We start from the raw sequence: 18,468 nt of genomic DNA on the forward strand, positions 1-18,468 counted from the left end.
AGCCCGTGCTCCGCAACAAGAGAAGCCACTGCAATGAGAAGCCCGTGCACTGCAACGAACAGTAGCCCCAGCTGGCTGCAACTAGAGAAAGCCTGCGCACAGCAACGAAGACCCAAAGCAGCCAAAAATAAGTAAGTAAATAAATAAATTTATTTAAAAAAACAAAAAAAGAAGTTAAACATAGAATATGATCCATATGATCCAGCAATCCCACTTCCGGGTGTATACCCAAAAGAATTGCAAGCTGGGACTCAGATAACTGTTAACCTATGTTCATAGCAGCATCATTCACAGCTGCAAAGAGGTGGAAACAACCCAAATGTCCACTGACAGATGAATGGATAAGCAAAAAGTGGTAGATCAAAACGATGGAAAATTATTCAGCCCTAAAAAGGAAGAAAATACTAACACATACTACACCATGGACAAACCTTGAGGTCATTATGCTAAGTGAAATAAGCCAGTCACAAAAGGACAAATACTGTATGATTCCACTTTTAAGAGGTCCCTAGAGCCATCAGATTCATAGAGACGGAAAACAGAATTGCGGTTGCCAGAGGCTGGAGGAGGGGAATGGGCAGTTAGTGTTTAATGGGGACAGAGGTTCAGTTTGGGAAGATGAACAAGTTCTGGAGATGGACGGTGGTGATGGCTGCACAGCAATGTGAATGTACTTGATGCCACTGAACTGTGTACTTAACAATGGTTAAGATGGTAAATGTATGTTATGTGAATTTTACAATTTAATTTTACAATTAAAGATAAAAAATAGGGCTTCCCTGGTGGCGCAGTGGTTGAGAGTCTGCCTCCCGATGCAGGGGACACAGGTTCGTGCCCCGGTCCAGGAAGATCCCACATGCCGCAGAGCGGCTGGGCCCGTGAGCCATGGCTGCTGAGCCTGCACGTCCGGAGCCTGTGTTCCACAACGGGAGAGGCCACAACAGTGAGGCCCGGGTACCGCAAAAAAAAAAAAAAAGATAAAAAGTAACAGAACTTCCTTGGTGGCGCAGCGGTTAAGAATCCGCCTGCCAATGCAGGGGACACGGGTTTGAGCCCTGGTCCAGGAAGATCCCACGTGCCGCTGAGCAACTAAGCTCGTGGGCCACAACTACTGAGCCTGCGCTCTAGAGCCCGCAAGCCACAACTACTGAGCCCATGTGCCACAACTACTGAAGCCCATGCACCTGGAGCCCGTGCTCTGCCACAAGAGAAGACACTGCAATGAGAAGCCCGCGCACCGCAACAAGAGTAGCCCCCGCTCCACGCAACTAGAGAAAGCCCATGTGCACCAAAGAAGACACAACACAGATATAAATAAATAGGAGTGGTCTTAAAAAAAAAAAAGATAAAAAATAACAATAATAAAAATTTTTTAAAAGGCTCTGAGAGATACCAGGTAAAGACTGGGGTTGACTGGTCTTAGCACTCCCAAGGCCTCCCTGACCACAACCCTGCCCCCAGTCCTGCCTGTCACAGAAGGAATCCCCCAAGGGAAAATGTTCATGCATAGAGTGAAATCAGCCATGGGGTCGAGCCTTCCACAGGGAGCCCCCAGGAAGGGGCTGCAGCCGTCTACACCCACACAAAGCAGAGGAACCACAGCTACTCACTCAGGGCTTCCCTGGATGATGAAATTGACCCCAACTTCCGGCTCAGGCACCCCTTACCCCCAGCTTCCTCTGGCTGCTCCACCCTCCCAGCCTCCCTTCCAGCCTCCCTCCTTCAGCTACTCTCTCAGATCTCATGCTGACATTCTAGGCCTTTCCCGGATGGTTTCACTTGCCCTGCTTCCCGAGGGCACCTCCCTCCCCATCGTCGCTGCATTTCTCCCACCTGGCAGCCATCATCACCATGCCCTCGGCTGGCCTCCCCCATAGGGATGTGGGGACTGCAGGGTGAGACCAAGTCAGTCAGTCTAATAAACAGGACACGAAGGCCACAGGCACACGCCCAGATGAGGAGAGAGGTAGGCCAGGGACTCCTCAGGCCTCTCATGCCCGTGTCCTGCCACTCCTGTCCAAAAAGAAGCCGAGGGGCCCAAGAAAGGGCAGGGGCGGACGGGGTGGCCCCTCATTACTCGGCTTTTGCACACCTTTGCCAGGGCCACACTCAGCCAAGCTGGATGATGGAAGGGCCAGGAACCCCTCCTCACATAACTAGGGAACAGAATTCTCGAATGGAGAGGGGGTATGGCCCCTCGAGACTGCCCTTGTGTGACTTCCCAACACTCACAAGCTTGAGCACAACCTGAAGGCAAAGACGGAGCCACTACACCCTGGGCTCTGGGGCTGATTCCTCACACTCTGCTGGCAGCGGCCACCAACCCAGCGACCTCAGCAGTCATCCCCAGGCCCAGTCGGACACGACCTCCCGTCCCTCCTCAGCTCCATCTGGCCTCTGCTCACTGCCTGCTCCACCAGCACTGCCCACTGAGGCCGCTCAAGGGATCAAGAAGGGGGATGCATGAGAGGGCCCAGCCCCCTCCGACACAGTGCGGTGGACTTCCAGGCAGGAAAGTGGCTAAAAAAGACTGGGGAAATCCATTTAATCTAGCCATTCTTTACAAAAAAATCCTTGACAATAGAGGCAAAGAAGTGGATACTTTAAATTCTGAAGGGCTTCACTTTCTCAGATCCTTTGTAGAGTATGCGCGCGCATGCACATACACACATACACACACACACACACACACACACACACACGGGGGCAGGAGTGGTCAGCATCCATACGTTTCGCCCATCTGACCTGGGAGGCCACTACAACTGCAGGTGTTGCTTCAACCCAGGAAACTGAGGCTTGGGAGGGAGCCAGCAGCCCGGGGACCCCAGGCTGTCAGCAGGACCTGGCTGGAGCCAGGCTACCTGACCCCAACGTGTAGCATCCTTTGAGGGAGGCACTCCCTTGTTAGGCCACCCTCCCTTAGCATCTAGGACAGACACAGGGGCAGCAAGGCAAACAGTGAGGAGCTGACACCCTCCCAGTAGGCCTGGGTTAGGAACCAGGGTAGGTGGAAGGGCACGTACTCGGGAAAGGTGTCCTGTGCCAAGCCTCAGTCTCCCTTTCTGAAGGTCTACCAGGAGAACACCGATGATGGAGCAATGATGTGGAGCATTACCCACAGCCCCTGATCATCGGCGGCTCATTAATTTCTTGAAAGCACAGCAGTCCAAGGCGGGCTGAACTCCTCCAGGACCTCCTGTTATGAAGTGTCCCTGGGAACCCTGGGAAGTGCTAAGTAAGCCTTGAGCCCTCGACCCAATGTTATCTGCACTTGGACAGCGTAGCCCACCTGCTCGCCTGCCCATGAGGCTGACTTGGGGTGACAGTGACACCCAAATGCTGTCTCAGGTTGCAGCCCCTATGTCCAGGCCCAGCCTTGGCTCCCCCAGTGTCCAGAACGCCCACTGTCCAGAAACTGGTCAATGCCAGCACAATAAAGGAAGCCTGCTATCCAACTGCCCCTGAGCAATGAACACAATCCAAGAACCAGAAAAAGAAAGGCTGCTGGCTTCCACAGCCACCACATCCGTTCTAAACTGCCTTCAAATTGCACTGGTTGGGACACTGGCAAGAAACTCATGACATCCACACCCTGAGACAAAGGCGGCAACCCAGAAAGACATGGGCACTGAAGCAGCATCACCATGGCTGCACACGCACGTCTTCCACCTCGCCCCACATCAATGACGATGATGCTGATGTTGTTCACCCACCACAGACCTGCAGCAGCTCTCTGATCAGCCATAGTCGCCTTTCCTCCAGCCAAGAGTCACTCCAGAGGTGACCATTAGCGTCTCATCAAGCCCTGCATAACCTGACTCTCACAAACCCAGCTCAGGCATGACAGTAAGCCGAGTGTGCAAAGACACTTCCGCCCTATGGCCAGAATCAGGAAAGCTTAGAAATGTCCACCTCCCCCAACCAGGTACAGGTGGCAGCCCAAATACTTCTACATCTGTCCCCTTGCCCGACCCCAGTGGACCCCAGCTCAGGCCATCAAAGTCTCCACCCCCAGCCTCCCCACCTCTAGGCCTGACCTCCCTCAGCATCCAACACCACAAACCAGACCAAATCCCTCCTGGGCCCCGATTTCAACATACAATAGTTGTACCGTTCAGCACCTGCAGCCTCCAGCTCCACTCGCAAATGCACAGGTACACCAGGGGTGCCTCTCACTGCAATTTAGCATCTCTGCACAGTCCTCAGTACCGGACAGCAGACTAGGACTAAAGCCACTAAAAAACAAAGTTTAGCACTGCAATAAAAAAGAATCAAGACCTAAGATTATATGAGGACACCACTATGATGTCCACTTCCTCTGGATGCAAGACAGAGGGAGGCGCTGAGGTGCTAACAACAGCCCATGGAACAGGGAATTGCTAGTGTTCTTCACTGAACTCTACAGCTTTTGGGGTAAAAAGAAAGAAACTTTTGACATGTGTCGCTTTTAAACAGGAGTTCGGTGACCCCACAAACTTCACAGACATGCGAGGCCCCCTCCCCTCCGGAGGGGTTGTGGCGAGTCACCAACGCACCCCTTTGACCTGGTGACTCAGCCAGGAGCCACATCTCAACGTGGCCAGGGAGGGACCCAGCTAGGAGGATATAATTAGCATCAGACTCCAGTGCAGCCACTTAGTGTGGGAACAGGAGATCTCCCCCTGAATGGTTTACTTGGACACCAGCTTCTTTATTAAAAAGCAAAGTGATAAAACTGCACATGGTGGCTGTCTGTGTCACTTACTGCACTGCAGGTCAGAGGCTGTTTGCAGGGATTGTTCTAGAAAGCATCCCTGTGGTCTCTGGGTGACTGCAGAGTGGCCATGTATCGCTAGAGATGAGATCTCAGACAACTCCAGGCCGTGAGAGTCACAGACCAAGGAGAAAGTCATAAAGGCAGAGAGCAAGGGAGCAAGGCCCTACAAGTGAAGGACCTAGGGGAGGCAAAACCCAAAGGCACAGGATGGATTTCCAGCCAGGCACGTTGAGCAGGGCTGTTGCCATGAAGAAGCAGATTTCCCAAAACCAGGGTCTGCTCTGGGACGAGAGATGCACAGAACAGGAGAAACAGTCTTGTTTTTCAAGGACTCCCCAGAGATGTCACAATCTGGGTGTGATGTCAAAACTACTTCAAGGGTGATGAACTCTGGCCTTGCCGATGAGTCAACAGAGGGTGGGTTTCCGAGAGCCACCAGCTGTTTATACACAGTCACCATGGTGAATGGCTGCCGGAAGCCTAGTCAAGGGTCAGTGGCAGATGCGGGGCTTGGTCCCTCACACAGCCTCATAGGCCATCTGCAGAAATGACCAGCACTCACTCCATACCCCAGGTTGCTCGCCTTCCCTCAGTACCTATGAGACATGCGCCTCTGGGAGGGACTCACCCCACCCAGACCTATTGAGTGCCCACCTTGAAACACACAGGCAAACCGAACCCCTACATCATGCTCCTGACACCAATGCGCCAGCCCAGTCCACTCGGCCACCACCCTTCAGAGGAGGCAAAGCTCAAGGACACACACACTGCATTCCAGCCAGATGCCCGGTTCTCAGCCCCATCCCAGCTGGGAGACTCCTTCTGGTGACTCGGCCTCCCAGAGTCTTTACCTGTTTCCTCACCTGAGAAATGAGAACCGCTCCCCACCACAGGGCTGACAGCCAGGGGACAAGATGAAGTAACATGTACAGCTCAGGCCAGCGCTGGCATGCAGGGCACAATCCACAGGCACTGGTTATCACCTGCAGGCTTTCTCAGGGGAGAGGGCAAGGTACAGTCAAAGCTGGCAACTTCAGGAATTTGCATGGCCACTCATGTCACCAATGTTCTCGGGACCCTGGGATGCTGGCATGTCATGAGGACTTGAGACCACAGTGGGACTCCCTTTCATAGCTGTGGCTCAAACTCCCGCCCAACTGGAGAGGCAGCCTGGGCCAGTGAGGACAGTCAGCGTGACCTCAGGCAGGCAACGCTGCCCCTCAGAGCCTCAACTGCCTCCAATGAACAGTGGGAACAATAAGCTAGCCTTCCTGCCAAAACTGTCAAGATGACATGTGCCTGGACAAAGGGCTTACAGGGGCCTGGCCAGAGGCCAGGAGGGGCAGCGAATTTAGCTATTCCTGAAGACAGCTCGGGGACTTCCCTGGTAGCGCAGTGATTAAGAATCCGCCTGCCAATGCAGGGGACACGGGTTCGAGCCCTGGTCCGGGAAGATCCCACGTGCCACGGAGCAACTAAGCCTGTGCGCCACAACTACTGAGCCTGCGTTCTAGAGACCGTGCTCCGCAACAAGAGGAGGCACCGCAATGAGAAGCCCCTGCACCGCAACGAAGAATAGGCCCTGCTCGCCGCAACTAGAGAAAGCCTGTGTGCAGCAACGAAGACCCAACGCAGCCAAAAAAATTTAAAAAATAAAGACAGCTCATATGAAAAACAGACAGGGCTGGCAAGAAGCGACCTAGTTAGGGCCGAGTGGGGCGGCCCCCCAGGAAGGAGAGACGAACCCACCTCCTGGGGCCTCACAGTGGGAGGGGAGTAGAGGCTAAATTAAGGCTCCTCCTGCCACCGGTGGCCAGGCTGACACCCACGCAGCTAGCCCCTCAGCAGCAGGCAAGCAGCCCCTAGCGTGGGTCCAGAACAGTCACAGAGTATTTGTTGCAGACCTCCTCTTCCTAAGCCCGTCCCAGGACAGAGCCCTGCAGCTGCCTCCACGTCTTTACCTGGGCCTTGCCCCCTGCCCAAACACCCTCCCCAGCCCCTCATGTCTCAAGGCCTATGCATGTGCCATGCCTGGAACTCACACCCCTTCCCCCCAGGGGACCCCTCGCCCAGCAGACCTCAGCTCTGGCATCTCCTAGGCAGCGCCCTTTCACATTGCCCCATTTTATTTCCTTCCTGACAATGACTGCTGACAAGCTCTTCATGCAGATTTGTGTGCCACCCTGTTCATCATCTGTCTCCTGCCTCTAGAATGCCAGCTCGAGAGACTGGGGACCCATTTGGTCACTTATAAATGTCCAGCCCCTGAGCAGTGTCCCTGTACAGACCAGGCGCTCAATCAGATTTGGGAAAATGTAGGAGCCCAGGCTCTCCCATAGTCTCTGCTCAAACCTCCAGGTGGGAACCAGCCCTGGGTACCGACACCAAGTGCTGAGACCCTGGGAGGGGTCAGGGCTGCACCGAGGGCCGCACGTGTGCCAAAGGAATCCCAACAGCCCTGAGAGGAGGAGCCAGAGCTCAGAGAGGGCAGGGCCCGGGACCCTCAGAGTCCGGAGAGAAGGATCTAGAGCTGGGAGGGGTCAGGTACTGGGACCCTCAGAGCCCTGAGAGAAGAATCCAGAGCTCAGAGAGGGTTGGGCACTGCCACACCCACAACCCTGAGAGAGGAAGGATTAGGAGCTGAGAGGGCTCAGGTACTGGGACACTCATAATCCTAAAGAGAAGAAGGATCCAGAGCAGCCACTGGGATCCTCATAGCTCTGAGGAGGAGGACCTGGACTGGGAGGGGTCAGGCACTGACCCAAGGCCTCATGCAGGTAGAGCCGAGATTCAGAGATTCAAACCCAGATAGCCTCCAATTCCCAGGTTGCTTGGGCCCCTCCCTGGGCCCTCAATTTTTCCTGAACAACAATATGCTACTCTTCATCAAAGACCTTTTAATCTGGGAGAGGGGAGGATCACTCAGCAACAGAGCCCACCCAATCCGACGATGAAATACTCAGGTGGTCGAGGGAGGTGCCCCAGGGAGGGTCACTTCCATTGAATCACTGTCAGGGACACTTCTCTGAATAGGCGCATGATGCTGTCTTGGAAAGATGGGTTGTGTTTACGCTTCCCCTCTCTTCTCTCCCGGAAGTAACCCATCACAGTGAAAAGGGAGATCCGTGGGAGTGCCTTGGGATGCACTCAAGACTGCGTGAAGCCCAAGTCTGGACGGTGGCAGCTGCACATATGACTACATCTTTACCTTCCACCATGTTCCAGGCTGGTCACTAGGTCTGTACAAAGGCAGATCAGACTCCAGACCTCTCTGCAGAGGGAAGCTGTCAGGGACTTCTCCGGCTACTCCAACAGCTAGGCTCCCAGGAGCTACAGAGAAAGTTTTGAAGGATGCTCCTCTCCAGGCCCCTGCCACATCTGAGTCTGTAAAAACCTCTTTGCAATTACATTTGCCCCTTGAACAACACTGGGGCTAGGGGCACCAATCCCTGAGCCGTCAAAAATCCCTTATAAACTTTACAGTCGGCCCTCCATATCCTGAGTGCTGAATCTGCAGATTCAACCAACCGTGGGTCCCCTAGTACTGTAGTATGTGTTTAGTGAAAAAAAATCCACATACAAGTGGACCCGGGCAGTTCAAACCGGTGTTGTTCAAGGACAACTGTAAAAAGTAAAAGTAAAAACCCTCCCCACAAGTTGTCACTGGCAAACCATATAACCACAGCGCTAGAGAATAGAAAACTCTAGACGCTACTGACAGTCAAACATATGAGGTTTTGTTAATAACTAATACACTTCACTAGTCACACAAACAAGTTCTTCAAGTCACCTTCCCCATGCCCACCACCCAAGAACACTGAGTGTGCCCAAGCTGTCCTGATTTTACTTCAGTCCACTACATTGCCCACTGGATAAGATTAAATACAAAACTGCCAAGTAACTTAAATCACAAGTCAGCCTCTGAGAAAAATGAAAGTTTGAGTCACCCCCAAAATTTAGCCCAGCCAGCCAAGTTAACACGAGTAGCTCGAGAAGGAGAAGCTCTTCGAGGGAGCCCCTTCCGGCTGATCAACACGGACATACACAGCTGGGCTCTCCGTGGGACGAACTTGAGTCTACAGTTATACCTTCACCCTCATAGGAGGAAGATCCAGCTTAGGGGATGAAACCAACACCCTAAATTAAAAATAGCAGCGTGACAGCATGAGGTGGACGCACAGGCGGGCCTTCCGTATGACTAGATCAAGGGAGGGCAGCATGGCAGGGAAGGCGGGGCTCCGAACTCACAGTGACCAGGTACCAAGCTCACCTTATTTACATGACGCATAAGCTCTCCCCCAGCTGTTTCTAGGAAATCCTGCCTTCCAGGGGAACAAGTCAGAATTGCCCAGGGAAAAAGACTCCCGGCTGGAATTCCACAAGGAAGGGAGGTTCAAGCTGGCCACCGTGCCCCCTCCTCCTCATCTGCAGTGGCACCCCAGCCTCACCTTGGGGAATCCCTTTTGACAAGGTGAAAACTCACTCTTCCAGAAAGATGAAATCCCGGTTCTATGAAGGGGACACTGAGACACGAGGACAGGAAGGAAATTGTCCAAAAAAGTGGGAAGAAGAGAGGGAAGGGTGGGCACTGGGAACAAAACAGAGGAAGAAATTCCCAGCTTAGCTAATGGTGCCGAACAAGTCCAGGGCAGGAAGAAAGCCACATTCCTTCCTAGTTAGTCTCTCTCCTCACCCGCCCGAGGCCCCCCCATCCCCAGTAGACACGCGCACACACACGCACACGGCAGGGCCTCCCTGAACCTGACGCCAGACCCCTCCCCCTATAGCCACTGACTATGAAGCCCCCACTTTCCAGGAAAGGAGGAAAAGGGCTCCCAAACCACCTCCCCTCAGGACCTGACCACTGGGCACCTGCAACTTCTGTCCCAACACAGGAGGAGGGCGCCATGACACAAACAGAAATGGGAAGAAGCAGTTTCTGACCACGGCCCCAGATGTGCCCCAAAGTCAGGCCTGAAAGAAGGTAGAAAGAAGCCTCTCCCCAACCCCCCGGGCCAGGTGGCAGAACTGAAACGCCTCGAACTTCCCGAGATGGGCCCAAATCGGCCCCTGAGAAGTTTGAGAGTCAGCAGCCAGGTGCAGTGGCCAGAGCGCCTCCCCAGGTGCCCACAACAGGCTCCCAGCTTGGGAGAGGCACCATGCCAGCAATTCCCCCCACAAAACACTCCCATTTTCTAAAGGTGTCCAGTGACTCAGGTTCACCTAGGGAGTTGGGGACAAGCTGTCAGGTTCTGCCCAAACTCCCCTTCACAAGAACCAAGAGTGAACCCAACTCCAGAGGCCTCATTGGAAAGCATCAAAGACGGCCCCCAAGTGTAGACACAACCTCCGCAAACAAACGGAACAGGACCCCACAGATGCCCCGACAGCGGTGCCCCACTGACCCACCCTGCCAGCGTCCTAGACGGAAAACCTGCTCCTCAGGGAGCAGTCAGCCATCCCTACCAGCCACCCTGCAAGGAGCCAGACTGAGAAGTCCCAAACCCCCACCTCCCGTGCTCGGACGGCGCTGCCTCCACCCCCTCCCCTGGTCAGGTAAAAAAACGAGTTCTTGCCCAGGTGCCGGTTAAGTGTCGGGAAAGGCCCCGGACGCCTCCAGGTGCCGACACAGAACGTCCCCCGGACCAGGCGCGCAAGTTCGGGCCCCTCGGCCGCCCTGGGCCGCCCGCCAGGGTCGTCTCCCCGCGCCGAGGCTCCCCGCGCTCCGAGCCGGACAGGCGCCCACCCCGCGCCCCACCGGCCCAGGAATCCGCGAGCAGCACCTCAGACGCCGGACCCCGAGCCCCCAGGCAAGGACGTCACGGAGAGGGGCGCGCGAGGCCGACCTGCGCCCCGACGTCCCCGACGGCCGCGCCAAGCCCCATGCCGCTCACCTGGCTGGCGCGGTAGCTCTCGAAGGCCCTCAGGGCACTGTCGGTGAGCTTCACGTGGAACACGGACACCTTGCTGCCGTCGCTCACTCGCCCGCACGACAGCCCGTAGCTCCGATCCTCCTTCAGCGCCGCCATCTTGCGACCATCGCTCCCCCGCCCCCCCCTTCCCGGCTCCAGGGCCGGAGGCGCGCCGGCCACGCCCCACCCCGCCGCCCGCTGACGCGCTGCATTATTCATGAGACGCGACTGGCGACGCCCCCTCCGGATCCAGCGAGAACCACAATCGCCGCCGCACCCACCGCCGACGTGCTGCGTTATTCGTGAGACGCGGCTGGCCACGCCACCCTGCGGGCCTTGTGAGGCCCACAGTCACCACCCCGACTTCCTGCATATTCATAAGATGCGGATGGCCCCACCTCTCAAGACTCTAGAGGTGTCCACTTTCGTGCCCGGACTCCGCCCCGACACGCGCCCACCTTCAGGCCCCGCCTCAATGTGTATTATTCATGACCCTGACAACCAGGCCCGTCGAAGCCCCGCCCCACCAGCCGCTGATGTGATGTATTACTTATGCGGTCTCTCCAAGTCTTCCGCCTTTGGCTTCTGTTGAGAGCCCCAACGAGGGCGCGGAGGGGACCAGGCCGGCGCAAAACACGTGGTGGGGGGGGCGGAACCAGCGGCAGGCTGGGTGGGTGGCTGGGCGTGACTATGCAAACCGAGCGCGCGTTGGACGCTGGGTTGGGCTGGTGGGGCTTCCCTAAGGTTGTTGGGGAATTGTGGGGGCTGGTAAACTTTGCTCGCAATAAGACTAGACTTTTTTTTTTTTATATTTATTTAGTTATTTTGGCTGCGCTGGGTCTTAGTTGCGGCATGCGTGTGGGATCTAGTTCCCCCACCAGGGATCGAACCCGGGCCCCCTGCATTGGGAGCGCAGGGAGCGCAGAGTCTTACCCATTGGACCACCATGGAAGTCCCAAGAGTAGACTTTTTTTTTTTTTTTTTTGCGGTACGCAGGCCTCTTCCTGCCGTGGCCTCTCCCGCTGCGGAGCACAGGCTCCGGACGCGCAGGCCCAGCGGCCATGGCTCACGGGCCCAGCCGCCCCGCGGCACGTGGGATCCTCCCGGACCGGGGCACGAACCCACGTCCACCAGGGAAGCCCAAAGAGTAGAGTTTTAATAGAATAAAATCCTACATCCCCACGGGCCCTGAGAGATGGTGGTTGTCCAGTTCTCCTATTAAAAAAAACATTTCACATATAAAATTAACCCATTTAAAGTGTACAATACTGTGGCATTTAGTACATTCACAGTGCTGTGCAGTCACTACCACTATCTAGTTCCAGAACATTTCATCACCCCTAAAGGAAACCCCATACCCACTAAGCAGGTTATTCCTCACCCCACTCCCCAGCCCCTAGCAACCACTAAGCTACTTTCTCTATCTATGAATTTGCTTTTTCTAGACATTTCATATTAATGGAATCATACAATATGTGACCTTCTGTGACTGGCTTCTTTCACTCAGCATGATGGCTTCAAGGTTAGTCCATGCTGTTACCTGTATCAATGCTTCATCCCTTTTTATGACTGAATAATATTCCATTGTGTGGATAAACCACATTTTGTTTATCCATTCATCCATTGATGGACGTGTGGGTTGTTTCCACTTTTTCACTATTACGAATAGTGCTGCTGTGAACATTCAAGTACATGGTTTTGTATGGACAGATGTCTTCCCTTCTCTTGGGTCTATACCTGGGAATGAAATTGCTAAGTCATATGGTAATTCTATGTTTAACCTTCTGAGAAACTGCCAAACTGTTTTTCACAGAAACTGTGCCATTTTATCAATTTCTTGTTTTACACGTGGGGAAACTAAAGCTGAAGACCAGCTCTGGCTTGCCCAGGAAAGCTCCTCCTGGGCTCCTGGGTCTTCTGACCTGCAAAAAGTTCCTGAGTCATTTTCCTTCTCACTTGAATCTAATTTACGGTGGTCATAGAATGAATATTTTGAGGCGAGAGAGGAAGGTGAAGGTGTACGTCTCTACCCAGGTGGTCTCATTAGTTCTGCCCACCAGTGCCAGGCTGGCACTACCATCTCTTAACCTCCGATCATGAACTGCTGACCCTAAAGGCAATGCTAGAGTCTGTGAAACCTTTTCCCATACCTGTCATTAATATCTCCATTTACAAATGGAGAAACTGAGGCTCAAAAGGGTTAGGCAGCATGTGACGATATTCACCCTACCAGTGAATGGGCTGCTTGGAACTTTGAACTTGGATCTTTCTGATCCAGAGCCCTCCTGATTACCCTTCATCCTGCCTCTGGTACCTGGGTCCCTTTCTGTATTTCCTCATTGAACCCCAGCACAGGGCCTAGCACAGAGTAGGTGCTCAGGAAATATGTGTTGAATTAATAAATGATCTCATTTAATCCTCACAACACAGCTACCAGCCCATTTCAGAGATGAGGAGAGCGAGGCTCGGAGAATCTGGAAGGTCTTACATACTGCTGCAGAGATTCCAACTCCAGCCTGTCTGAGCTCAGGGCCAAAGCTCTGGGATCCTCCACCCTTCACCTGGGATCAGTCCATCCTACCACCAAGATGCCAGCACTTGCTCAGACACGCTGACCCATTTACCCACTGCTGTGCCCAACTCTGTATCCGGAGGCTGGGCGAGAAAAATATTGGAGCAGGCCAGGGCTGCACTGCCCCTAGAAGGGCCACAGAAGGGCAAGAAGGGTAGCTGTGGAGCAGGCAGTCTGGAGTTAGAGGATGGGGAGGGGAGAGACAGCCAGACGGCTGAATGGAGTAGAACATGGGAGGAGCCAGCTCTAAGTGCTGACCAGCTTGCTGTGTGACATTGGGAAAGGCACTTGCCCTCTGAGTGTAAGTGGATTCATCTGAGAAACAGACAACAGTACTAGTAACAGTCACCCCACGTAGAGTATTTAAAACACATGAGGCTCTGTGCTCAGTGTTTGGCACCCACAACTGCCTTTTGAGGTGGATACGGTGGCTTGGTCCCATCTGCCAGAGGAGGAAACTGAGCACTTAGAGAAGTTAAAAGACTTAGGAACACTGCAACCATGGGCTGTAGTGCTTGGTAACAAGTATTGATTTTTCTCCACTTTACACTTAATGCCCCAGTGGCTCCCAACAGGACCCCTGAAACGATAATGGAGGAAATCATCAGGCATTGGCATGCTCTCCAAAAGCCTTTAAGAACTAGGTCACCCAAGAAATTGGAAGCCAGTTGATCACCTTGGGTAGCCTCTCAACATATATTCCACCTAGCAAGCCCATTGAAAAAGGTCTAGCTCTGTGATGGGAACAGTGACCCTAGCCTGACCCTCACCCCTTGTAGCCTTGGATGCGTCTCACCCTCTCTGTTCCTCATTTTGCTCATCCATAAAATAGGGATAATAACAGCATTTACCCAAGAGCCTGGCCCTAGACCAAAGGCAAATGGCATCATCATGGAAATTGTTATTATTATTAATGGGTTTACAAGAGTTTATGTACATAATCTCTTTCTGTTAGACATTTATGTTGTTTGCAGTTTGTGGGTTTTTAAACCACACTAGGATGAACACCCACTATTCATTAGTTGGTTATCGCTAATATATGTATTAGTTTGTTATTGCTGCCTATTGCTGTGTAACAAAGTATCTCAAACTTAGTGACTTAATATAAGGAACATTTATTATCTCACAGTTTCTGTGAGTCATAAGTTTAGTATGTTTTAACTGGTTCTCTGCTCAGGGTCTCATGAGGCTGTAATCAAGGTATTGGCTTGGCTGTGTCCTCATCCAGAGGCTCAACTGGAGAAGGATCTGTGTTCAAACTCCTTCAGGTTGTTGGCAGAACTCTTTTTTTGGTGGTTGTAGGACTGAGGTCCCCACTTCCTTCTCAGGCGCTGGCCACGTGGCCCCCTCCATCTCAGCAATAGAGACCTCCCTCATGTTGAATCCCTCTGACTTCCTCTTCTACAACCAGCAGGGTCAGGCCCACCCAGATTATCTTAAGGTAAACTGTGCCCAATAACAACACAATTATGGGAGTGAGGTCTACCACATTCCCAGACCTGGGATGACACAGGATGAGAAATCTTAGAAACGCCTTAAAACTTCTGCAACGCAGCACAGCCCTTAGAGACACATCTCTGCACATCTGTCCCAGAACTTCCTGAAACTTGAGATGCTAGGTCAGAGCAAATGGACCTTTGGGATTTTGAAGCAAACAGTTTTGCAGCAAAGGGAACGTGATGATCCATGAGAACACTCAGTTTGGAGCTGGCCCCTTTGCATGGTGGGGTGGCCAGCAAGCAGCCTGCTCCGGTGTTCCCTTAACTGGGCACCTCAGAGCCAGCAAGTCTACCTTTTGGGGCCTCAGGACTCATTTGTGCAATGGGTGGGGGGGGCGCTCACAGCTCTTCTCGGGACGGGGGTAAAGACATCTGTTGTCAGGGATCCCCAAGACCACCCTCGGGTTTGATAATTCACTAGGAGAACTCAGAAAAGCTGTTACATTCGTGACTATGGTTGATCACAGCAAAAGGATAAGGATCAGCAAAGGAAAAGGGTGCGTAAGGCAGAAACCAGGAGAAACCAGGCACAAGCTTCTGGTTGCAGACAGCACTGAATTTTCCCAGCAATGACTGTGACAACACACATGGAATATTGCCATCCAGGGAAGCTCACCCGAGCCTTGTCCAGGGTTTTTGTTGGGGAGGAGGGGTCAGTCATGCAGATATGGCTGACCACCCATGTGATGAAATTCAGTCTCCAGCCCATCCAGAGGTTGAACTGATACCATGTGGCCAAAAGCCCCCACCCTAAATCATATTGTTAGCATGGACTATCTGGTGTGGCCCACGACCTCAGGTAAACACTTACACCAGTCAGGACATTCCAAGAGTCTAGAGGTGACCTCCCAGGTGCCAGTCAAGGGCCAGTCCTTTAAATGTTCATGGTTTGGACAACCCAGGCCTGATGAGTTATTTCTTTACCACTCTAAAGCAGGTGGGGCTCCAGGTGCCCTCATGGCTCCAGCAGAAGTACCACAGAAGGCTTTAATAGTTCACTGTGTCACGTGACCACCCAGGAGCCAATCACTGTGGCCAGGGGGCTAGAATGCTCTGATTGGTCAGGCCTGGGTTGCAGATCCACCCCTGAAGGCTGGTGGGGAACCAGCTCCATCTGCATGATGAGGAGTAAAGGTGAGTTCCACCAGGAGGAGAAATAGAGCACAGGCACTCAGAGACACTGATGATTCCACACTGGGTGACCCCAGCCAACAGTCACCACCAGGAAGTTGTCCTTTAAGGATGACATGACATGGAAGTATGCAAAGGTCATCCCACTGAAGTGCTCAGGAGACATGAGCTCTCACACGCAAAGCTCATTCTACCATGTTCACTTCCAACTCACAGCCCACTGACAGTCACGCCCCTCGAGGGCAAGTTCAGGCTGAGTCATCGCCCAAGACAGGGTACACAGAAGGCACTGGTATACGTTTTGATGTGAAAGGAAAATCCATCCTAGTTGTCCTCTGAACATACCACGCACCATCCAGCCAGCATACCTTTGCACATGCTATGCCTGAGCCAGGAGCAAACACTGTTTGCCACCCACCAAAGGCCTCCTTGTGCCTTTAGGGCAACTTCGATGCCCCTCGTCCTGGATGTCCTGGCTCCCCACCCCAACCCTGTTCAGACTACTGAGGATGGAATGACCAAGGGGGTGAACACATTAAAGTCACACATCTGGCCGTGGCATTCAAGGCCTTTCTCATCTCCTGGCTTTAACTTGCAGTAAGATGCAGAACCAGCTTGTGGGTGGAGCATGTGCTCTGGAGGCAGGCTGACCTGGGCCAAATCCTGCCTGTTGCTTCCAGGTAGTGGGACCCTGGGCAGGAGCTGTCTCCTCTCTGGGCCTCGGTCTGCTCAGCTAATAATGGGACACAACCAAAGCAACCACGGAGGAAAGGGGCAAAGGTGGAAGGCACACCCAGCCTGACTCCATCATTACTAAAAAGCTAGTCTTCAGGACAGTATGGAACCTGCCAAGGGGACACAGAGACCCTCACCATGGAGCAGAGTCCAGAAAAGACACACGTGTGGTCAGTTGCTTTTGACAAAGCTGCCACAGTAACTCACTAAGGAAAAGTAAGTCTTCCCCACAGATGTTTCAGCAACAACTGATGGCTATATGGGAAAAAATGGGGACTTCCCTGGTGCTCCAGTGGCTACAGCTCTGCACTCCCAATGCAGGGGGCCCAGGTTCAATCCCTGGTCACAGAACTAGATCCCACACGCCGCAACTAAGAGTTTGTGTGCTGCAACTAAAGGTCCCACACACAGCAATGAAGATCCCGTGTGCTGCAATTAAGACCCAGCGCAACCAAATTAATTAATTAATTAATATTTTAAAAGAAGAAAAAAATGAACCTCAACCCCAACCTCACACCACATACAAAAATTAACTCAAAGTGGCTCATAGATCTCAATGCAGAAGTTAAAGCCATAGAACGTTTAAAAGAAAACCTAGAAAATCTCTACATGCTGGGCTCAGCAAATAGTGACAAAAAGCACATGGAATGGAAGAAAAAAAAATGACAAATTGGACTGCATCAAATTTTAAATGTCTGCTCTTTGAAAGACATCATTAAGAAAATGAAAAGTGAGCCACAGAGTGGGAACTATATTCACAATATACCTATACGACAAAGGACTTGTCCCCAGAATATATGAAAAATGGGCACAGAACAAGGCTGCTGTGGGTAAACAGTGGACTAACGCCATTGCCAGCACACAATCAGTGCTCAGGAATGTCAGCGGTGGTGACTCTCACACCCGGGCCAGGAAGTCACCCCAGCCGGCCCACAGTCCCGCTGGCCAACCTTCAGGCCAGCTTCCCAGCCTGAAGTCAAGGAGACTGAGGAAAGAGGGGGGTATCCTGCCTGAGATGCAGGTCTCCCAAGCCTGGCCAACCCATGGTCCCCGCCCCAGCACCTTCCATGGAGCCCCCTTCCTGTCTGAGGACGAGGTAGAAACCTAAGGGGGCTGAATGGTGGAGAGGAGAAGCAGGTCCAAGCCACCCCGATTTGTGCCCTGAGAGTAATCCAGGTGGCCCAGCAACAGCCTGGAGCAGGCAGGGCAAAGATCTAGTTTCCAGGCCTGATGGCCACCTTCTGCTGGGTGGCTGTGGCCAGTTGCTTCTACTCCTGGACTGTAAGGGATGGGGGCAGGCCGAACACTTGTGTGGTCTATCTCGGAGACAGCAGCAGCGAGAGGAACTCAGGTTAATAAAGGCCCAGACACTGGCTCTGGCTGTCCTGGTTGTGACGGTGGGCAACATTTTGGGAAGAAGCTCTAACAGCCCTGGGTTGTAGGGAAAAGGAGATGGGATGGAGCCCCTGGAATCAAACCCAACCCCTCCCCATAGCCCCCAAGGCCCTGCAGGGTCCAGCTCTGCTGACCACCCACCTTTATCAACTTTGGACAGACGCTGCTCCAAGGTCTTCACACTGGCTATGTTGCTGCCCAGACATGGGGCTGTCCGCTTGCTGCACAGCCAGACCCCTGTGGTCATTGAGGGCTCAGCACAGTCCCCAGTTAGGTCCCATCAAGGTCCCCAATTTCAGATGAGGCAACAGAGTCAAGAGAGGTGGGGTAAGGAGCATAGCTAGCTGTGAACCCCTGCAGAGCCTGACCAGGAACCCTGAGCATAACGCCCCGCTACTCCAGGTCTCAGTTTCCCCGTTGGTAAAGACGGTCTGCTGTGACCTGAGAGCAGACAACCCCCACTCTAGT

The 18,468-nt window shown here is 53.2% G+C and overlaps 1 protein-coding gene across 1 annotated transcript in view; it reads right to left on the bottom strand.

Moving 5' to 3' along the window:
- ELL (elongation factor for RNA polymerase II) overlaps positions 1 to 10,816 on the bottom strand; it is an 80,553-nt gene extending 69,737 nt beyond the window's left edge. Inside the window, exon 1 of the mRNA XM_081231655.1 lies at positions 10,651 to 10,816. Within this exon, the coding sequence (XP_081087781.1) occupies positions 10,651 to 10,785 (135 nt within the window). The 5' untranslated portion in view covers positions 10,786 to 10,816. The remainder of the gene's footprint in view (positions 1 to 10,650) is intronic.
- Between the last annotated feature and the right edge of the window lie 7,652 nt (positions 10,817 to 18,468).

Source organism: Mesoplodon bidens, assembly GCF_964165515.1.
Source record: "Mesoplodon bidens genome assembly, chromosome: 4".
NCBI classification, from domain to species: Eukaryota; Metazoa; Chordata; class Mammalia; order Artiodactyla; family Ziphiidae; genus Mesoplodon; species Mesoplodon bidens.